The sequence below is a fragment of the Hirundo rustica genome, chromosome Z (assembly GCF_015227805.2).
Source record: "Hirundo rustica isolate bHirRus1 chromosome Z, bHirRus1.pri.v3, whole genome shotgun sequence".
NCBI lineage: Eukaryota > Metazoa > Chordata > Aves > Passeriformes > Hirundinidae > Hirundo > Hirundo rustica.
The window spans coordinates 18,533,749-18,557,850 of record NC_053488.1 but is presented as its reverse complement, the minus strand read 5'-3'; the positions used below and the strand labels follow the sequence as shown (position 1 = coordinate 18,557,850).

The window sequence follows — 24,102 nt, the reverse complement described above, 5'->3', positions numbered from 1 at the left end:
AACCACTTTAACTATGCAAAGTCATTGTAGATTCATACCAAGAAGATTTCACTCATTACCACATTTGTGAACAAAAGGGAGAGGCAGGCATAAAAAGGAAAGGCAGAATGACATTAATGAGGTTGCAAAAATGCAGCTGAGAGATTTCTCCCTCAAGTTTCACGTGTGTGATATAATCAGTGATGGATTAACATGCTGAAAGTGAGAGGTTTGGAAGATTTTCTGAACTCAGGAGAATGTCGAGTTTAGAAGTGGTGCTGTAGCTATTCTGAATGGTCTCTCCAAAATTATTACAGGAGTATCTATGGCAAAATTATTGCAATATTAAACTTTTCTAATAACAATTTTTTTTCACTCTTATTCGAATTTGAAGGGTTAAAATGCAGGAGTACCTACAGGGAGAAGTTAATGTTCTCCTATCTGCAAGACTGTTGTTCAAATAAATAACAGAATGCTATACTGAGAGCCTCAAAATACTGAAAAAAATTTTTTCCAAAGTTATGGTCAAGTCAATTTAAGTGAATAAACCAGTGTCAGTAAAACCAGAGAAATAATATATAAATGTGATACTAGTGAATTTATTCTTTGATGATCCCTTTTAAGATTTTTCTGCTACAAATGCAGTTCAGAACTTTTCTATTTGTATAATCACTGACCAGTTTTGTGCTTTACACAGTGCTCCTGTGATTCAGAAATGAGGGCAAGTACTCACTTTCACATAAAGTATCGAAAAAAAAGTCAGGGAATGATCTTATATATATTGTTAGAAAAGGAAAAAGTCATGTTAGTAGGGGCAAGGCTCTTTTTTTGATTGTTTGCTTTGGAACAAATTCAGGAATAGAAAAATATTATTAGTATTGCAATGCTGGCAGGACATAACCTCCTCAGGTCTGGCTGCTCTCATTAATTCCAAGTAAAGCTGTGTCTGCTTTCTCTGCCTTGTGGTAGAACTAACATTCCTGTCCAGGGACTGAAAGGCTTCAAAGACCTTAGCATGAGAAGAATAGTTTTAAGATTAACACATATAAGGTTCTTTGAATATTGAAGTCAGCGTTTAGAATCACAGCATTGTGCTCACTCCATGGCAGCATCCAGATTTCACTGATGTTTCATTCAGGATTTTTTGATCTATTGATAGCGGGAAGAACAGGCAAGTAAACATGCAGAGCCATTCCTTGCTTCTCTGGAAATATTTCTGTATCCCATGCCGGTTAAGCTGAGGTGCTGGTTGAGACAGACAGAGTCCACAGCTCTTCTAAAGGGTCATCTTATCTCAGCTCTGACCACATTTCTACCTCCAGCCGCACCTTCCTGTCTTTTATTGTCACCTGTCTCTGATGCTTGTTGGATCTTTTGATTTGGTCCAAGTCACAAAGCAACAAGGGGTTTTGAAATAGGAACATTCCTAACAATTTGTCGATGACCTTGCAGCCCAAGTTATATTCCATTTATCTCACTGGTTGGTCAGAGATTCGTTCAAAAGCCGCATATATCTCTTGAAACAAAATTGCAAATTTTGCAGGCTCATGAAAGGCAAATACAGGAAAATTCTCACTTCTGTGGACTTTTCCTGGCAAGCAACGTGATCAAAGGGCTACCTACAAGATAGTCACTAGGGTAAAACCTTTCTGAAAGATCTTTTCTTAAGAAATGCCCAAAGCAATTAATGCCCAAACCTTAATGCGTTTTCTCAGATTGAAGAATGTCTTGTGAACAAGACTGAAATCATCTGCTTAGCAGAATTTTCACAGGATCCTCCACAGTGACAGCTTCTCAAAACATCTAGCTTTCAGTACAGTCACAGATGCTGATTTATACTAATGCCAAGTAAAATCATAAACTTTTGTCTACAAAGTCATCTTAACATTAGAGTGTAGAAATACCTTGATTTATCTCTCCTAGAAGGATGGACATCTTCTACTATTGTTTATGATGATTACCTCAGAACCTTCTAACTCAGGGTTAATTTGGAATCTGGTGGAATTCATAATTAAATACCTAAAAATAACCAAACTATTATGTTTATTTTACTATTTAAAAAAAGGGAGAAAAGCAAAAGAAAAAAGAGAGGCAGAATTTATCTTGCTGCTTGAAGATTGCTATTTATTTTATGTGTTAAGACCTCATCTAGAAGTGATGTATAAGTACCCTATTATATTGTACTGTGTTAGAATTACCAGAATGAACAGAATAGTTCTGAGGTGGTGAGTCTGGGAGCGGGTATTATCATGATCTGATGGCCTTCGTCAGGAACTAGGTATGTTCCTTCTTCAGGACCCTGGTGTGAAGCTCTCAGAAATTGAATAGACCTCTAAATAGCTCTAATAGTGCTTAGGAATCCAGACCTGAAACCTCCCTCTGAAAAGCAGTTTAGTAGTAAATTAAAAAAAAAAAAAAAATCAAGAGGAAGCTAGATGATTTCTTGTGCTCCTCTTCATACAGTTTTTTACTGTAATCGACATAAAGCACAGCAGCAAAGGAGGGTAATTTAAGGGCTGCAACACAGAGATAATTTATGAAAGGGGTGGGATAGGTCCTTTTACATGTACCAATGTGATTTCAGAGGAAAAAGTTCAGAAAACAGTCTGACACAGTAGAAAAAATTATGAGTTTATTTTTACTTTTCAAACTTATATGGAGATTTGTGAGCTTGGTTTGTGTTTTCTTGAAGAAATTTGAGGAAACCAGTATTTGGGATGGGAAGAAGGCCTGTGATCATCAACCTGTGTCAACTACAAGAGTCCAGTAGGGAAAGATCACATCTGGCATAAAATACCTCAAAAAGCTGTTAAAAGTAAGTAAAAGTTCTTCAATGAAAAGAATTGACAGAGAGGTAATGAAGGAGGATGAAAAGTGTTGAAATATTCTGCATGAATACTATGTCTAAAGTGGTTTTGTACAAGAGTACAAATGAAAGCAAAACTACTGGTGATGGAAATCAAGTACCTAGATGACATCCATCCTGGATTACTGGGCAAAATGGATTTCCAGAATTATCTAGATATTCTGGTTTAATACATTCTCTATCTGAAACACAAAAAATGTGATTCATGACCCCTGCACTATGTTGTCATTTTTGAGGCTTTGAGGGTTTTTAACTAAATATCTGCTGAATATTTTTAATATGAACAAAGAAAAGTTCTGTGACAGGCAGAGAGCTGCCCTTTCCGGATCACTGGTCCCACATCTTACAGAGCAGGAACTTGTCTGTGGAAGCTGGGACTCACTGTTAGACAGTTAGGATTCCTGGAGTTTCTGGTAATGGAAATGAAATACATTAAGAGTTATGCCACATATCTATTTAAAGCATAATTCTGTAGTACATTGTTGTACAATTCACAGCAGCAAAATTAGTGGAAAGGGAAATTAGTAGCATTTTACACTTATTTTGCACCACATCAAGAAAGCCCTTAGGTATCAGGAAAGGAATGAAGCTCCTCATACATGCCTGATTAAAACAGAAGAAATAGAAAATTAAAAATTTTAACCTGAGGCAAAACATATTTGGTTTTCAGGGTATTCTCATAGGTCCATCAAAGTAAGATGTTATTCCTTCACTCAAATAAGATTTCAACTGTTTATGGGTTTTGTGCAAACAGGAGTTCTTAGTCTCATTTGTTACTGAACTGCTGTAGACTTTAATAGCCAGTGATTTAAAAAAGTTCTCATAACTTGTTTTAAACTGTTTGAATACAGCATGACAAAAGCAACTGAATGTGATCATTTCATTTCACTCATCTCTCATTTTGTTCTCCTGTTTTGTGTCATTGAATCACTGGAACTCACTCTTTAATAATTTATCATGAACCAGATCAAAGAATTAAATGCTCTCATATTCCTTGGCCTAGAGGAAGTCAGGAGTAACAAACACTTTATAAGACGTATTCAGATCACAGAAAAAATACTGGATTTCCCAAAATAATATTTTTCCCAAAATGCCCTCTTCTCATAGGTGATGTGGTTTTAACATTTAGTCTAAATAAAAATTACTGGGTAATTCTACAAAGACATTTATGATGATTTTACACAATTAATGAATCATGAGGAAAATAATATCAAAGCACAGCTGACTGGGTTCCTATTCAGCACTTCTGAATCAGTCCTCATTGAGCAATCACTGGACAATGGGGGTTTTGCCTGAGCAAAATGTGAGTCAGGGGACCTGGACTCGCATTGTCTTCACTGAGAGTTTTGCCTGCAGATGGAGTGAGCTGAGACTTCTGGTGAATGGGAACCATTCAAGGAGGGGCTAAGCAAAGCACCCAATACATCACCATTCTGAAATTAACACTAGGTGGTAAACATAACTGGAAGAAATACAGACATTTTTGGAGCCACATGAAAGGCTTGTATAAAGCAGCATTTAAAATGCATTTTCTCTTATTTCCCCTTATTTTGGCCTAAATGTTTTTGTTTTGAAAGGCATCTGGCTGTTCACTCTGACATTAATTACCTTTCTGGATGCAGTCTGTAAATGGGAGAGACACCCCTCTTTGGAAGGGAAGAGTTGACATCCTTGCAATTGAAAAGGAAAATCTGTTCAATTCTCCATACCTTCTATAATTGTTTATTTGGAGGCGAGATTTCCAACTAGATGGTTTTCAGCATGTAGCTATGCAAGTGCATATCCACTGTCTGCAGAGACACCCCAGGCTACATAGGGCGGTCTGTTCATGGTACGAACTCCTCCATGGATCCATGCCGGGATGAGTGAGACCTTCAAGCTGCCTCTCAAACCACTGACAGCTGGTACAAGAGGAACACAAGTAAAAGCTAAAGGTGAAAAAGAAGATACAGTGTACTAAAGAGAAAAGAATAAGATGGCAGGACAAAAAGAGGGAGAAAATAACATACTGAACAGAGGGAAAAGGAGTATTAAAAACTACCCAAAGAAAGCTCATAAAATAAGGAATAGTTTGAAACAGGTATGTAAGGATCAAATAAGGCTAAGGTCTAACTTACCCTCGAAATTTGTATTTATTGATTCAAATTAAAACAAGATCTGTTCTGAGTAATTTTTCCCTGACTCAAAGGAAACTAGTGGTGGTCTTAGCAGTAAAAATGGAGATAGAATTAATGGAAGTAAAGAGAGAAGGAGAGCAGTGAACCTGCAAAAAAAAAAATGGGGAATAGTTGTTTTACCTAGGAAAAGAGGTCAAAGGAGGACAAGGTCATTAAATTAACTTGTCTTGCGGTAGAAATTCAGAATGGAGCAGAATGGATGGAGTAACAGACATCAAGAAAACAAATCTGATATGTAGTATGTACTGAATCTGTAAATTAGGGATAGGATGCTATATTATGGGAGAGATTTTTTATTTACATCTTTCTTTTAAAGACTTCCACGGTCCAAGTGAAAAGACTACTGTTTGTTTTCTTTCTATAGATGCATTTATAATATACATCAGAAAAGCTTTCATTATATGTCACAATGTCATTGTTACATTGCATGTCATTGTTACAATGATCTGAATTTATTTGTGCAACAATAATACTTGTATCCTCTCAGAAGCTGAGTGAAGAAAGGAGTGCAGGCAGAACAAATTGAGGTAACATCAGACCAGTGATATGCCATCTTTCCTTTGAAACATACTTGTTCACACTATCTAATCCTTGATTTTCCTATATATATGATGACAGACATTTGAACACATTTCAGGAAGAACAACGAGTAATAAATATCAAGGGTCACTCCCTGTTTTAAGCTAATTGCTGATTACCAATAAGTTCTGTGAACACTGGATCCCAACAGAGAATGGAATTTCAGAATGGAAAACACAGCAAGAAAATAAATGCTGACCACCGCACAACCTGAGTGTCTAGATGCCAGGGATACTATGAAACAGATATTTTGAGATCTTCCATGTTATATTAAATGGAGATCTTCCAAAAGAACACAATTACTTTAAATCATCCTATCTTATGTGAACTAAAGACATAAAAGTAAAACACTTTCTGACACTCTGTTTTGCAAACCTGATGCTGCTTTTTCCTTTGCTGAAAATTTGCATGTTTTCTCAGAGCCTGTTTCTTTCTCACAATAAACAATGCAAAGCCTTCCTGCCAAAAAAATGTCCAAATGCTAAACAGTTGCTATTATAGTCATTATTATAGCAGCAACTTTAAGCTGCATGCTTTTAAATTATAATTATTTTTACAAAAGATTTTTGTGTCTTGATTGCAGTAATTATGATTCCAAAGTAGTAAATGTCTATTTAAAAAAATCATGTTAGCTTACTACACCAGATAAATTAGTTTCCTTAAATGAACTTCATACAAATGAGTGGTTTTCTCTGTATTTATCTTACTTGCTATGCTAACAACAAACTAGGATGTATTAAACAGCTGATAAATTATTGTTTCATTATAAAAATAACCATGGACAAAGATGTCAAATGAAAAACAATGTTTTTTTTATGAAAAGTGGTTCATGCAGATAATACCATATTCTAATTCAGGAATGTCCATTTCTCTTTAGTCTTGCTTCTCACCTATCTACCTTTGCTTTGTAAGGAGCACATGTCAAGGAAAACAAAAGCAGTGGAAAAGGAAAAAATAATCGGAGACTTATCTGTTGTACAGGCTAGCACATGTGCTAGTGAAAAGCCTGTACCTCGTTTAAAGAATATCCAGTATAAACAACAACATAAGATCCAAGAAACACGCTTCTTAAAGAGTAAGTCTAGGAATTAAGACAGAAAGCAGTTCACCCAAAAATGATGCTATTATCCCAAATCAGAACCCATGTGGGACTGTTGCTCTGTTGCCACTGTGACAGGCAGGGATTGGAGGTCACGATTTAAAGTACCCGTGGCAGTGTATACTCTCTGCTGGAGCATCCCCAGGGTACTCTCAGTAGCTCTGCCGATTCACAAGCTACTGAAGTTTAGCAGCTGATCAGAAAAAAGGTTTTAAAAAAAAAGAATTCGGGAAGAGGAAACCAAGAGGTATCTGAGCGACAGGGGGTAGAACATTTCTGGCTCCCATGCCATGCTCTTTTGTAAACAGCCACAATGCTGTATTAACTTTACAAATGAACCTGTCTCTCCCTCAGCACCCATTTAAGTGGTTGCCACTGGCTGTGGGAAAGCCAGCAAAGCCATAGTGTGCAGCCGTTTGCATCTGAAATGCTATCGGCTACTGACGAGATCCCATTAGATTCCCCACAATGACAGAGTCCCATCCTATCCCCAGTCTTTCCGGGACAACCTTGCTTATTCTTCAGTGAGAATTGCCCCATTGTACATACAGACATTCACATTCTTGATAAGACAGTTAAAGGAAAAGTTCACGAGCCACATCCTCTGCTGGTATAACTTCATTTCCCTCCCCCCTTCTCCCTGGAGTGAGTGCTGATCTGACGCCCTGTGTTGAAAGGAAACAAGGTTGTCTATTCAGCTGCAATGAGACATACAGTGTGTGTTAAGGCCCAGACAGCCCGTGATGCTGAGTGGAGATACTAAAGGTTCATGTTTCTCTGCTGGGAATTTTCACAGAGCAGAAAAGGAATGCCTCCTTTTTTGTGTGTAACTTCCGACTGACTACTGACAGAGCTCAAAAGCGTAAAGTCACGTTTATTCTCATGGCACAAGGCCTCAAAATGCAGGAATAAAAATGACGAAGGCGATTAGCTGGCTGGCTTGAGTGAGTAATGTTAAGACTGTAATGGGACAACTAAATAGAAACACAGAAACAGCACTGAAAAATCAAAGTCCTGCTGATTAGATTGGCCTGTACTACAAGTCATTCATCCTAATCATAGGCAAAAAACTTTACTTTCAAAATGTTTTTTGACAGAATAGTTATTTTCTAAAATAACTCAATCCTTGCCATCAACAAAACACTCTAACACTGATACTGGGGTTTTTATTTGATAAATGAATTTGACCAATGGTTTACAACATATCAAACATAAACTGAAATTCAGTGTAACCAGTAGAGGAAGTTTCCTCTAGAAGTGACCGAGACATGCTTGATTCATTTCATGGAGGGGTCTCAGAAGTTGTGAACTGGATTCCTTTAGGAGAAACAAAACCAGATCATACTGTCTAAGCACTAAAAAGTTTGGGGTAAAAAATCAGGTTAAAAGCAATTCAGTGTAACTCTTCCAATGTGCAGATTCTGCAAGCTTTGTACTTAGAACCACCTGTGGATCTGCAGATTTTTCTGCAGCACTTCATACTTTCTAACAGAACATGGCCTATGTTTTTTTGATGATTGTAGTGCGCAGGCTGGCCAAATTTAGCTGCCTTACATTTGGCTGGCCAAAATGGAGGTATTAATCAAATTCCCCTCTGATATTTGAAAAGAAACAAGCACTAAACTTCAATTTCTCCTACTCAGCATGCTCAAAAGAGCAAGAGCCATCCAGGTATCTCAGAAAGAAAACCATGCCATCATCATGTGGAAATCCTAAGGTTTAGCTTTGCCAAATATTTGCTAACTTCTATGGATTGAATTCCACTCTTTGAGACTCAGCTGCTTCACTGATACAGCAGTGTATAATGGTAATAAACAGTTCTAAGCTAGATTGCAGCTTGAAAGGGAGTCATATATTTTCTTAATTTGGTCGACTTAATTGAAGTCTGGGACAAACTGGCATGCCATTTACCATGAGTAAACATATTCTTTCACGAGAATTTTAGTCCAGTTTTACCATTGTGTTATCAACAGTATTTCACTGAGCTTCTAACTAAAACTCCAACACTTCAGATATTCTGCCAGTATTAATTTATAGTGCTGACTTATTAATGTGAAACCTGTGTTACTTTGAATCTTAAAGTTTATTTCAGCTGGGATCCATGTAGTCTCATGCCACATTTATTGGTATCTGGGAAATATAAGGAATTATAATTTGTTGCTTCATGTCCACTTTTTGCATTTGCTACAACTGGCTTCCCTGGGTTTCTGCTTGATATCTCTTGTCAGCTGAAAATAACAATACTTTGTGTTGGAACAGCAGCTTCCACTCTAATACCTTTCCTTATTTTACAAAGGTACTTAGATACCGTGCAAAGTACATTTACTGACAGACTTTGTCAGCCACAACCAAACAGGGCTTGGGTTTGCCATAACACATGATTTTAGCTAGCTGAATCCACACTGTTTGGGAGGATGAGGGCCAAGTCAGAGCCAGTCCTTGCCCTGTACTTGTACTTCACCTTTTTGTCAGCCACCTGGGCATTATCAAAGAAGGGCTGAAAGTGGAACCCAGAGAACAGATTAGAGTGCTGATCTAGTATATCAGCATAGACAGGTTCATCCAGGCCATAGGTCATTCCTTGTCAATTTTAATGAAAAAATCTACCACCCTGAAGCATGTAGAGATTATTTAACTGATATAAAATTGGTGGTTGCAGTGATGGTGGCTGCCACTCTGTGTTACTCTACAAAACATAACAGTGTTTTTGTATATTATTTGCCTTGGCTTATCCAATCTAAAATCTTCAGTGTGTCTAACCTCTAAATCGCTTTTCCTAGAAACTAACACTGAGGAAAATGCTACAGATAGAAGAACATAACCAAAACTATTTTCAATTTGTCCTAGTCCTAGGATTAAACACTGCATACTAAATCTGTTAAATCTATTGTATCTCTAAAGGGAAATTCCAGTGCATTTTAATTACACGTGTTGCAGAGTGATGCCATACTATAAACTTATTTGACTCTTTTTTTTTGCTATCCAGGGATATTTAGATATATAGGGTTTTATAATATACAGGATAATATTCTTGAAAGTTAAAATAAATAAAATAAATGAATGTCAGAAGATGAAGGAGAGAGGAAAAAACACAGAAAATTTTGAACATGTTGCCATAAAAGCTCTTAATATACTGTTTATCTAAGGAATGTGTAATAATATCGGTTGTTCTCTGAGAGATAAGTATCACTGTTGAAGTTAAGCTGAGCTGTCTGTGTGATTATTGTTCATTTTGATTTTGTCTCACTGAATAGTTAATTCTTTCACAGGATTATCCTAATTTCTCATAGACTCCAGTATTAATGAAAGCATTAAATGATGACATACTTTTAGATCACCTCACTTGGGGCCTGACCCTTTTTCATTAAGTCAAGTGGATCATTACTATTCATGTGAGCAGAGGGCAGAACTGTCTGGGAGGTTTTGCAGAAAGCAAGCCATATTCCAAAAAGAATGATCAAACAAGGAGATTGCTAGAGGGCAAAGGTTACTTAAAAGGTCAGTCCACATCTACAGAAATAATAGTGAAAGTATTTAAAACTGCACCACAAAAATAAAAATGAGATAGACATTTAACGTGCCAGGTGCAAGAAAATACAGCATGTTTCTGTCTTTGCAACAGGAGCTGTCAAATTTTTTTCTGCATTTTTAAAGTCAATTAATAAGTTAATTTAGATTTCTTTCTAGACACCAGAGATCAAGAATCCGTGGTACACAAATCAATCTCAAACCTACATTAATCATATGCAATCTTGAAATGATTGTTAGATTATTTTTCTCTTGTACATTTGAATCACATTCAAATTGGAAAACACTTTAGCAAAACCATTACTCTGACAGTGTGGAAGTAAATCTGCTCTTAATTTTATTTTGTACCTATCTATTCCTTGTGTGTATTGTACATAACTCTTTTTCCTGTATACAAAAAAAGAACTTCTCAGAAAAATAATTCATATGTCAACATAATTTATTTATTTATAATCTTTAAAGATTTATATATAGATGAATTATATATTTAACATAAAATTATATAAATTTTTATTTACAATATTATTCTTATAAGAAAATACTTTAAATCCTCTGAAAGATGCACTGAAATATTATATGGAATATTTTAACTGACTTTACCAATGCTTAAAATGAAAGTGTTCTTCTGTAAAGGAAAGTTCTTTGGGAATTCCCCTGACTCCCATCAACAAATACCTTTTCAACAATGCACACTTTGAAATGCTAGAAAAACTGAAAGCCGCTTATTTCTCAAAAATGGATATTTTATACTTTTCCTTTCATTCATTCATTCATTCATTCATTCTTTGCTATTGAAAGCGTTTGAATGGGGCTTGCCATCAGTGAGTTTAAATTGCCAAACAAGAAGCAAGTCTTACTATGTATTTTGAATATCTACAAGAAACATACAATGAATTATAACTGATCATGTTTTCCTCCTTCCTTGATAATGCTCCAGTTGCTTCTGAAAGATACGTCTAGTTCCCCACCCTGGGAAGAGTAGATCTTGAATTGTTGTCTTTAAGAATTAGAAAATATGTGATAGCTTTCACACCATGCCTGTTTTTAGGACAAAGTAGCATGCTAAGATGTTTTATAATTTATTTTTAAAAGCACAGGGATAGTGTTATATAATTATGTTTAGGATTTTCAGGTGTCCAGCCTGGAATGTCTAATGAAGAAACGCTCCAGCCTTCCCTGTTGTCTGTGTGTGTGATCCTTCAATCCTTCCCGGATCCTGATTTTGCATTTCTAACGAAGCTGAACTGACAAAGCGTGAAAGTGGTCTAAAAGGAAAAACAAAGAAAGTGACCCTGCTTTCACTGTGCCAAGACTAATCAATATTCCAGAAACCCCGCTTTCCTCTCTCTGCTGATGCGTGGTTCGGTGTGGGTTGGTTTTGTCCCTTTTTTTTTTTTTTTTTTTTTTTTTTTCTTCCCTCTCTCCCCGGCGCTGGGCTGACAGTCTCCTCCCCTTTCCTTAAGTTACAGTGATAGTAAGTTGCCGTATTCCGGAGCACATGCAGATGTCAGTTTTCTCTCCGCCTCTCGCTCGGCTCCACAGTTCCGCGCTCCACGCCGGGAAGCCCCTGCCTCATCCACCGCGCTCCTAAGGCTGCGGAAGATCTGAAAAGGTGAGCCCATCCTGGCCTTCAGTGGGGGTTGGAGCGGGGAGAATTCATTTTTCACTCTGTGCCTTTGTATCGTAATTAATGTAATGATCCTTTTCGCTGCACCCATATTCTTTTCTTGATCTTGATGTAAATTGTACAGGACAGATTAGTTGCGTTAAATATCCTGGAAAGAAAAGGCACTGTGAACAATCTCTCTCTCTCCTTTTTTTTTTTTTCCTCCCCCCCCACCCCCCCAAAAAAAATGCTTACATTAATCGGTCGGGGAAAAATAAATAAATAAATAAATAAATAAATAAATTCCTGTTTCTACACAGCAGTCTCGTCCACGGTGGAACACTTACTAATTTAAATATTTAGCTCTGTCGCAGAATATTTCCACTCCTTAAAGCAGCAAAGTTTGTAGCATTCCGTTCAAATTCAGGGAGGATATTGCACTAAAGTGTCAGTCTCGAAACATATGGTAAAAGCAGCGATCAAAATCCACCAAAATAAACTTGTTACAACACACGATTTTGTTTAAAACGTGCTGGCTGAAACCCCTGTGTATTTATATTTTAAGTACTTAAAAAGAGGGGGGGGAAAAAAAAAAAAAAAAGGTGTTTTGGCACTAAAATTAGATGTTAGAGTTGAACTGTCTATAAACAGAGACAGATTTCAGGAGAAGCACCTTAGTTTATCCATTTTTTCACTACTAATTTATTTTAAAAAATCATGCCCGTGCATATTAAGTAAGACTTCAGAAAATGGGATTCTCAGTACGGAAAATACCTTTGAGGAGGCTCCTTTATTAAACAAACTCATATCCAGCAGCCATCAAAACAAACACCCACCGTCTAAAATAAAAAGTAGTACCTAATGAAAAATTTTTAATATTGAAGAATTTTAAGGTCGATTCAGACTGTGATTTCTTAAAGTCAGACGTGGTGTAGTTCTTGGGTTGTCCTGCACAGGTCCAGGATTTGGATTCCATGATCCTGATGGGTCCCTTCCAACTTAGTACAGTCTGTGATTCTGTGATATATGCTCGTAATTGCTATCAGGACAAGCTAAGCATTACTCTGCAATGAGAGCTGGTATCACAGTCTGAAGCAACAAGTTAAGTGGGATATTACATCTGATGCTTTACAGATGTGCTCAGAGTAGTTTATACAGCTAAAAGATGAATGTTATCAACATAAAACTGTCAAAGACACATCTGCTAAATAGTGGTTGAGGGATAAATAAACTATCTCTGCTGCCGTTTTCCACGTGAAAAGAAAGAATTGAGCCAATGCATTCAATCGTTTAAAAACATCTGAAATGTAGAACTATGTAGATGTACCAGTTTGAGCAAAATATTTCTCTTCAATAAATATGAAGGTGAGCTGAATTTTTTTTTTTCAAATAATAATGGCCTGATAAAAAGCACAATAGCAAGACAGACAGATAGTTTTAAATGTTTTGATACCTTAAGTAGCTATGATTTGCACTGATTTTACTTTTATGTATCAACAGCAAATATAAAAAAGTTACTCCTGGGTTTTACAGCATGACAGCTGTTCAGGTTAATCTCTGAAGACATGGGACATTTACTTGATCAGTCCATATAGTAGTCCTTCTTTCAAAGTCATTGAGGTTTTGCATCAAAAAACTGCTAAGAACAATACAAATTTTACTGAAACATGAAGAATATTTGCTTCTATGTAAATATGTAGCTAATCATTCCCCTAAAATCTTACTGCAATGTTTGATATTTCTTGTCTTGCAGGTTTCTCCAGTACCTCCCGCTGAAAAGAGTCCTCCACTTTTCTGAAGGGATACTGACAGAAGTTAATTATAAAAGAGGGCTTTCAGCAAGATAAATGACTAAAGGTAACGGAGAAGATCCAAAGCCTGGAAGTAGGATGGAACGAATTCAACAAGGCGTCCGGAAACGTACACTTTTGGCAAAAAAAAAAGTGCAGAGCATAACAAAGGACGATGTTAAAAGTTATTTAATGAGGAATGCCTTTGTGCTCTTCACCGTTGTTGCTGTGATTCTTGGTGAGTAATTTGTTCAAGAGGAATATTCTGTTCTCCAATGCATTTGACAATGACGATGTGACTGGGTGATTTGCATTACAAATGAGTTTACAAATTCTTCCACACTGATAAGAATGTTCTGGCTTGGAGAGTTTTGGCTTTGACAGCTGCATGAAGTTTAAGGAAGAGCCATTAAATTATTCTAGTAATTCCTAAGAAGAATTTTGGTGAGAAAAACCAACCAGAACAGATGTTTTATGAATTTTTCTCTTAAAGAATCAGATACAATAACTGAATTGAATGTTTTCAATTGTATCTTTTCCTACCAAAGCCCGTTGCAGCAAAATGTTCAGGAAGTAACTTTTATTCACCTAAACTATAAAAAAATTAAATCTTTGCAACAGAACAGAGGCTCTCAATGAATTAAATGAAGAGATATTTCTAAGCAAAGGCACGTAATAAATACAGCCTCAATATTTTCAGTTTTCCCTTGATAAATGCAAATTTAAGTTTATTCTCCCTCAGCCACTCACAATCTTACACATGCATCTTTCAGATGCAATTTGGGCAACAATGGGAATGTTACTTATTCAAAGGAAAGAGAGCACCTGATTAAATGCCTTCTGAGAGTATACTGAGAGGAATCCAGTACATCAAACAGCCTTTAGATTTGGAATGCACCAAAATGTAAATTCAAAATATTGCTACATACTTTGAATTAGCATTACAAAGAGAATCTGCTGAGAAAAACATCCAATTTTTAAAACTAATTTTCCTTTAAATGATTACATGATCCCTTATGATATTTTTTCTTTACCTAGAGATTTTCAAAGTGCCACCATATTTCATGAACTAACCACTCTTTACAGGGTGAGCAAGAAGTGGATGGATTTTCTCATTAGTTTAAAATCTGAAATTGTGAATCTGATCATGATGGTGATGAAAGACCATATGTAAGCACCTAAAGATAATAGTTATATCCTTGGCCTATGTAGGCCCTAATGCCCTTCACAATGCTCTTTTGTATAGGTCTGCTTGCTGTGTTTCTACAACTCTTTCAGGAGATGAAATTTTAGGGCTTTACCATTATTGTTGCTTGATACCACATCAGCACTGTTATTTTAAATTAATTTCAGGTTTGATGGACTTTTTCTGGGAGACCTTCAGTTTGCCTATTGGTAAAATAAAGTACTTTTTCCCTAAAGAAGTAATTTCAGTTTCTGATATTTATACATGGTATTTGATAGTGTTATTAATTCCTAACTAAGAATGTTATTGGTGCAAAAGCCCCACTAATATCAGGGGTGAAAATTTAGGTGTTTTATCTACAATGGTAAGAAAAACCAGAGCAAGTCAAGCAAGTTATGAAACACCGTCCAACCACAAAGTACACAATTTTTGATTGTTACTTTTTTATACAGCATGTGATTTTTTTTTTTTTTTTTCAATTTTTTTTTTTTTGCAATTTTTTCTCTACAACCAGTAGGGCTGCCACAAATTTGTCAATGTGGAAATGAAATGTAGACTGAGCAATTTTTTGCTGTTTTGCTGGTTCCAATTAATTTTAGTTAACTACTGACGCTTCACCTACCTCTCCACTACCACCTATAGCAGAAGATCAATAGGCACAGCAACACAAGTTGGAGAACTGATGAAAATGTGCAGCCTAGGATGAGCTGGCTGCTCCAAATCTGCTCATGAACTTGTAGACATATCTAGTGTAACAAGTGGAAGAAAAAGTCTTCTTATTATTATCACAAAATGCTCAAAGTTTTTCTTACATTTGTTATTTGTGGTGTAATTTTGCAGTACTTATATATGATTAGAACAATAATTTCATGGTTAATAGATAATGAAAAGGTAATATTTGGGGCTTTTGAGAGTTTTTTGCTGCTGTAGAAATACTCAGAAGTAGTAATCTGGGAACGGATTACTAAAGAGTTTGGAAAACATTCAGTGGTTGAACTCCATCTATCTGGTTTGGCAAGGACTAGTTATTATCATCACTCACTTGTTTGGTGATCTGTGGAAAATTAGGTGATGGTCTTGATCCCTTTCCTAGCAGGCAGTAACTAATGTTGCAGAATTAGCCCACCAATTAGCGCTACTGACTCTCCCACTTGAGATGCTTGGATGTGAGACTGGGTGGAAACCAAAGTATACTCAGGCCAGGATTGAATCGTTTACGAGAAATAATGCTTACTGCTCTGTAATCTAACAGACAGATGACAATTCCTAGAGCTGACAGTCCAGAAGTTTTCATAGAGGACATGCCCAGGAAAAGATTTTATTTAGAGAGAGCAACATTTCTTCAGAGACACTTTTGCATCCCTTATATCAAGGGATAGACAAGAATAAGCCTTTTTTAACAGAGTATTTCCTATTTCTTTGCTGAGCAGGATTGATTTTGGTAAAGTGCACAGGATCTTCCAGTACTGTAGTTTATAGTGGGAACTTGGGCTTGTATTGAAGTGGGAAACTTGCACTTTGTTATGAAGTGGGTAAATACAACACGCAATTCTCTTTGTTATATGCAGATATTTTGCAAATAGAGTGAGGTTTTTCTGGTATTCACATACAAGGAGAAATATTTATGTAGCCATTCTGTTGCTACTCTGATTCTAAACTGAATTCTAAACTAAATTCACTATCTGCTACCATACTGAGCCAATAATTCATTAAAAACATAGCGATGAAGACGCAAGCTATAATTCATGTTGAAAAATACTTAGAACTATTCTCTAAATAGTGCATGGAATGCCCCTTGAACTACACCTTCTGCATAGGTAGGGTCTGTCTAGTACATTTTTATAATCATTGTTAATATTTTTAGTGAAATTTAAACTCTTCTCAAGCCCTTTGAGAAACTTGGAGAAGTCATAGTCAGTAAGTGAATTATGACACATTTTTTCACATTCTTCTTGTTCACATTAAGATATTATGAATTAGTTTTCTGTAGTCAATCTTGTCAAGACCCACTGGATGAGAATAATCATGTGACACAGATCTGTGAGGGTGACCACTGGTAAATTGAGATATCACAATGACCAGGAGCACTTTAAGGTGGTGTAGGGATCATGGAAAATCTGCAGGAAGTCTCACAAACTTTGAAGTGCTAGCCAAATGACTGGCAAAATCTCAGGCTCTCCCATGCTACTCAGAATCATCATCCACCCCAAAACTCCTTCATTTCAGATATACTTCCTTTATCAGCCTGCCTTCATTCTCACATCCCATTTTCTGAAAAGTGGCACAGGAACTCTGACAGGATTCGAAATGCCAAAGAATCTCCTGTGGGTTCTGAACTAGTACTGAAGGAAAGACCAAGACACAGAGCAGAGATCCTCAGAGGCTCTTTGTAGAGAAACGCTGTTTTAATTGAGATGCTCAGTGAAACAGAGGCAGATTGTGAAGCAAGTACTATGAAAAACTGATCTTGCATAGTTATTAAGTTCCAATTTGCTAGCTAAAATCCTTTTGCCAGAGGTATATGTTGCAGTTGTCTGCTAGGGCATTCAAGGGGGAGGGGGTGGATCCACTCCTGTTTTTCTGTATCCCTGTTTCCCCAAAGGGAAGAGGGAATGTGTCATTGAAGCCAGGCTTCTGTAATTGCCAGCTATCTCACAATAGGTGTGAAATACAGATAAACCCATACGACCTCTGTTGTGCAACAACATGCACCATGTGAGAGATTCCAAAACTTTCCAGTTCGTTTACCAAAAAAAACTAGTTAAAAGTACAGGAAGAAGACAGGTGAGATGAAGGCCTTGCCCCTTGTCCCTGAAGAAAAAGAACAAAGAGATAAAGCTTTGAAGGATCCTTCCTGACACAGAAGGGAAAAAACCCACAAAGCCTTTACAATATCGGGACAGTGAAAAGTTATGCAAAGGAGCAGGTTCTCCTCTCTTGGGAAGACTTCCTGACTGAACAACTCTTTAAAGACCTATGACATACAAGTCTGTGATACACAGGAAGACTAAACTCAGGATAATACCCACAAAAAACAAGAGCCTTGTGTGTTGAAGCAATATCTTTTCTCCTATTGGCAGTTTTATATATCGACTTAAGGGTGAGGCTGACATACCCAGAGAAGAGAGTTTGACCTCACTATATATTGAAGTTGAACATTGCGACAATTCCTAAGGCAGCATTGGTAAAATTTGCATGAGAACAAAGAGAAGATCCATCACTGAAGGAGAAACAGCCGTGGGACCTGATTCTGATTTTTAAGTGAAAGAATATGTTAGAACATAAAGGGGGGGGGGGGGGGGGGGGGGGGGGGGGGCGGGGGGGGAAACACAAGAAAATCAAGATAGTTGGCTACAATTAAAGAAAAATTAATTATTTTTATGTTGAACTCAGGGTCTGACTCTGTCTCAGGGCTCTCCTAAAGAACCTGTCTAACACAATTGATTTCTCACTGAGTGACAAAACCTTCCTAAGTAATATTCTGAAAAATTTGTTAATCAAAACATTTTTTAAACTATAAAATAGTTATAATTTTGAAAGAAAAAAAAGCATAAACAGACATCATAAAACTCAGAGTGACCCTTAAATATGCAAAAGGGATTATTGTTTTCAGAAGGAAGAAGTGTAGAAACACAAAGAACTTCAACTCTGCTCTTAAGAAGCCAGCAGTAAAAGTCAGACTGGAATATAAACAGTACTCTAGTTTAACAGCTACTTGCAAAATAAAAGAACGTTAACATATTTTCACAATCCACATTTTTTACCATTCATTCTGGTACTACTGAAATGAAACAGCAATGATTGTTCAGCTGCCATACACAGCACAGAGTAGCAACAATAAACTTGGCTACATTGTGAATAACAATTAAGCATTCTGGAGAGAGCAGGTAAATGCACAGTAAAGATCAAAATCTGCCAAATATCAAGTTATTTCTATCTGATCACTCTAAATTTTTAAATCAGTGGATTTGCAAAGTGATGTTCAAAAGAAGTGTGTCTAAGTGGTCATAAACAGTGCAGAGAAACATACTTCATATAGATTGAAAAAGGGCAGTTGAGATTCTCAAAATTCTCTCTAGAAGTTAAAAATAAACACATTTATATAACACTGCTTCTTACAAATCAAAATTCAAGACTATCCCAGGCAAAATGCATAGCCGTAACTGTGGGACATTTAGGATGTGGTTTCTCAGAGAATTTACAAGAAAATTCTCTGAATGCCATAGAGTATGGGCATCATGATAGCAGAAGGTATGCTGCAAATGAAACAATAATTATCTCAAGGATTCTCAAGAAAACTTGTGTTGATCCTGAAAGGGGACTAAAAGACATATCAACATGAAATAAGCTAGTATTAGGACTTGCCAACCCTTTCCATTTTTCAGTAGACAGGCACTATAATTGCTGTGGTGACTGTAAGGCAGCACATAATCATAAACAAGATGCCAGTGATTTGTATACTAAGTAAATATTTGACATTGTTAGATCCTTACTAGCACTTGTAAAGCTAGAACAAGATGTCATTGGATATGAAATGCTTTTGAGTAAGCCACTATGAAGGTGTGGCTGAAGATGGTATGTTCAATTGTTATGAATTCCTGAAAATTTAATTCATTTAGCTTAAACTTCTGACAAAATTTCTTGAGGTAGCCAGACATCTGACAGTTTCAAGAAGTTGTATGATATCATAGAAAAACCCCAATTTTTAAAAATGCTTACATTTAAGTGCACTTGGAAAACTATATTAATAAATTCAGTGTTAAAGGAGGCTCAGGGGGACCTCATAACTCTCTACAATTCCCTGAAAGGAGGCCATAGTCAGGTGGGGATTGGCCTCTTCTCACAGATAACAAGGGGCAGGACAAGAGGAAAAGGTCTGAAGATGTGTCAGATGATTTAGTTTGGATATTAGGAAAAAATTCTTAATTGAAAAGGTTGTCAAACACTGAAACAATCTGCCCCGGGAAGCAGTGGAGCCACCATCCCTGGAGACATTTAAAAGTTGTATAGATGCGGCATTCAGGACTTGGTTTAGTGGTGGACTTGGCAGTGTTGGGATAAGAGTTGAACTTGTTGATCTTAAAGGTCTTTTCCAGCCTCAGTGGCTCTGTGATTTGATGGGATTTAGCATATATCATAAAAATAGATCTTTTTCACAGTGTATTACAGTTCAGTTTAACTGGAGCTTTGGAGCAATAAAGCAATGCAAGTGATGATAAAATGGTACTTAGTAAGAAGCTAAGGCATTTCTGCCTCCTGTATCAATTTCTCCATCTCTATTGTTTACAGAATATTCTATAGTGTCTACAATGTATGTTAGAGAACAACTAGGCTTCTCACCAGGGTGTCTTAAATTATTAATGGATAAAAAAAAATACATATGGTAGGGAGTAGGGAAGAAACTATGGAAAATAGTAAAAGAACAAATGGAAATTATTTCAGAGGAATTTTTGTAAAATGTGGATTATTGCATTTATTATGTCAACTGATCAGACTTAAAGTTGTATAGACAGTGTTTGCACTTTCAATCAACACAATGAAACCACAGGGTGTGTAACCCTAAAAAACAAAAAAAAGAGAAACTTATTTTGCTTCTAGATTTCATGAGACTTTTTAAAATAAAAGAGTAAAATAATAGATTTGATGAGCTGTACACCAGTGAAAAGGAAAATAATTAAATGCTGGAAAAGAGGCAAAGAAAACTAAAAGGATAATGAGAGAATCAGGACAGTAAGAAAATGTTACTGCTACTCATATTTCCTGGTTATTCGCCTATGTGTTTTCTTTTAGCATAAGTTATGTTCATCATTTGAATTCTTGTTGAATTTTCTACATTAAAAAAATGCAATATCTTGCTTGAAATTTCGCATGTCTACATATTTTTTATTGGCATGGATGGAAGACCATGAATAGAAATGACCTTGGGTGTTAAAAATTGTGTGCTTGTTTTTCACCTTTTACTGTGGTTTGGTACAATTGAAAAGTGATTTATTCGAAACAAAATCTATAAAAGATGGGGCTTAAATTTTAAGCGTTGCTTATACAGCAACATAATCTGGCCCCTCAAACTGGCTCTAGTAAATATTTTGGTTTTACCATGCACAAGGGCTAAATGAAAGAAAGAGTAGAATTGCCTTTGTATTACAGGACCAGTAATCAGGGAATTTCTGGGAGTACTAACCAAAGGTAGTTGACAAATAAGTCTACTACATATATTTTGATGTCTTAAAAAAAAATTGACTTGAGAATCCATGCATTAAACAGACATGGGTGTGCAATCAGGTTCTTCAAAGCCTGAAATGCAAGCAAAGAAAGCTGCCAATGCAATCTAAATCTTGAGGCTGTGTGTCTTTTTAGTGCATGAGCTAGAGCAAGGAGACTCAACAGGGTAACAGCACAAGTCCATGACCCAAGTGTGTAACTGCCTTAAATTTGCCAGGAGGAACACAGGTAGTCAAACAAACAATCAAGCAAACACATAAGTTTGCATTCCTACTCCCACTCCTTTCTGAGTCAGGACCATGCCAGACATTTTTACTCAGTGGAGATCCAGAAGCCTGAGAGTCCTCACCTTGGGAATCAAGTCATCAGCACTTGAGGAGTTAGGTTATTCTTTTCCTTTCAAAAGGCAAGTTACAGGAGGAGGCAATTCCGCCATTTCTTTCAAAGCTGTGTTATGAGGCAGAGAGAAATATAAGATTTCTGAGGACAAATACGTATGCCAAGAGAGCAAAAAGCAGCATTGTGTTTAACCTAACAACTAAAATGCTCACCTATAACAGGAAGTCCCAGGCTGTGAAGTGATCCTTGGAGCAAGAACAGGGACACAGGGTATCCCAAGTCCAGATGATTCTGTGCATTCTGTGTGACAGTCATGTTTGGTTGCTAGTCCCTCAGGACTTAGCCTGGAATTAGGCAAATAGATGTTTAGGTCATGGCAGTTCTGACAGAAACACAAGCAGAAGGGGCGAGAACTAAGGAGTCTTCCAAATCAAATGGGGCAGTGCCCATTAACCTTACAGATTTCCAGAACTAAGCTTTTTTTATCTGGAGGGACTTAAGAGGTCACAGTTTGGACTCAGGTACTCATGGTGTAATTAAGTATTATTCCAGGTGCAAGTTTCCCTGTGCCATTTTTGTGACCTTTAAGACAGGAAAACTCTACCATTCTGAATAAGACCTAACTGAGAAGTGTCATTACCTATACTGGGGCTACATCAAAATTAATCATCTATGCTACAATGTATCTTTCAGATGAGCTAACTCACAAGAAGTAAGGCATGATACCTGTTTTTAATCAACTAAAATGAAATACTTCTGGAAATTCATGTGTTGGAAGAAGCTGCTGGCAAGAAAAGAAATAGATGGAAGGTTCTATTTGCCAATAGTTTCACAGTCATATTGAGGATTTTAGGGATATAGTGGCTCATAATCAAACAGCTAGGGACTGAAAGCATCCTAGCTATCTTTTTAAGAAAATGGTAACATGATTCCATGAATTTCAGCTATGAGCCTGATTTTCTTACAGTCATTTACAGATTTAGACTATCAGCACAAAGCTAAATTAACAGGTGGTTTTGTAGGAACTAGAACTTGGATTAGCTCCGTGGAGATATGAATGCATAATTTGAATGTCCTGTTTATAATGGTGCTAAACTGCATAACAAGACAGACCGAATGTCTTTGTAGTGTGTGTCTAAGCTGGAATAAAAAACAAAGGCAACTCTCCATATCCAACTTCAAGATCTCTGTCAAACTACACTAAAGGTTTCTCAGAGTAGAGCGCTATTTTCTGTGAATGTTTGCACGAAGTTCATGTCCATGAGCAATCTCAAGCTCACTATCTGTGATTCCTTAATGCAACTATACTGTAAAAAAGACAAAATAATATGGATGAGGAGCTGAAATCACAGAATGGAAAAGTAGAACTCAGTGCTGGTAAGGAATATGTCAGCTTCCAGCCAAGGAAAGAGAAGAAAGAAAGAAATGTAAAGCAGAAAAGGTACCCTATAAACTTTGAGAGAGAAGCTTTCTCATCTGTTTTGATCTATATTTTATGGGAGTAAATACATTAACTTTTGTAACAAACATGAAGCTGCAAAGTAAAGCCAGGCATGAATGGAACAGTTGTTACAGTTACTTTGTAAAGCACCGAGTAGTACCATAATTCTAAATAATACTTTATAAAATATAATCTGGTATATATTGTGGATGTCTGAGCTTTTGTATATGCATAGTAAGAAACTATTCCTGTATGTTCATTGAATTATCTGTTATTTTTTGCATCAAAAGTATTTCTTTTAATATAGCTCAGAGTCTAACAAGAGAACATAGACTAGGCATAGTTTGCCTTTCAATGAAGTGTCTTGTCTGAGATGAAATTAGGAATAATGTCCCTATTCCATCAAGAACAGTCTGCTTCCCTGCAATTGATTGTCTTAAAGTTAAAAAAAAAAAAAAAAAAAAAAAAAAAAAAAAAAAAAAAAAAAAAAAAAAAAAAAAAAAAAAAAAAAATTACAAACAAGGGATAAATAGAGAAACAGGTCAAGGAGAACAAGTAAAAAAAAGAAAGTTAAAAGCATTTAAATGCAAACAGAGAAGCTGAAGTTGGATAAAAAGAGAATAATTTTTTAGACATGTTTTCAAAGGAACATAATTACCTCCTAATTGGGGAAGACAGGCAAAAGAGCCAAACAACTAGAGACAAAAGGGAAAAAGTGTATGAGTCTAACACTAGAGCAAAGAAATAGCAAAGGACAAATTTCAATGGTTGCTAAAAAGTCTTTTTAACAGCACGCAGACTCTGTTATATCCTCAGGTTTGGTGTCTAGTTTAAGCAGCATCTGTTCAAATGGTGCTTTTGCTCATTGCTTAGTTACATCAGTTCTTTCAGCTTCAGACTCCCCTTTCCACCTGCATGCTCTCTATCTGCAAAATCCAAGGAGGACATACCGTGTCTGCAAGTAAAAACAACATGCAAATGCCCAGTTATAGCTACAAAGGTGTTTCAGGAATTCAGGCTCCTCCAGAGCTGGGCAGAAAGTGGCAGGCAGCGTGTTTGACTAACTTTGAGCTGGGAAGTAAGTGCCCATGTATCTCTGTTAATCTAGCTGTAAATGCCTACAATACATGTTCATTATAAAACACCTCTGCATCTTTGTAAATTGTAGCTGAATACTGGTGTGGGGTTTTGGGAGAAAATAATCTCTCTTGCAGGATAAACCCTGACTTTCAGGGTCAGGTTCAGGGGCAGGTGCTCCTGAGGCACTGATTGTAGGACTGTGGCTCTGTG

The 24,102-nt window shown here is 36.6% G+C and overlaps 1 protein-coding gene across 1 annotated transcript in view; it reads left to right on the top strand.

Annotated features, from left to right (window-relative positions):
* The first annotated feature begins 11,682 nt into the window (after positions 1-11,682).
* SLC1A3 (solute carrier family 1 member 3) overlaps positions 11,683-24,102 on the top strand; it is a 58,445-nt gene continuing 46,025 nt past the window's right edge. Inside the window, exons 1-2 of the mRNA XM_040090913.2 lie at positions 11,683-11,840; positions 13,588-13,862. Of these exons, the coding sequence (XP_039946847.1) occupies positions 13,682-13,862 (181 nt within the window). The 5' untranslated portion in view covers positions 11,683-11,840; positions 13,588-13,681. The remainder of the gene's footprint in view (positions 11,841-13,587; positions 13,863-24,102) is intronic.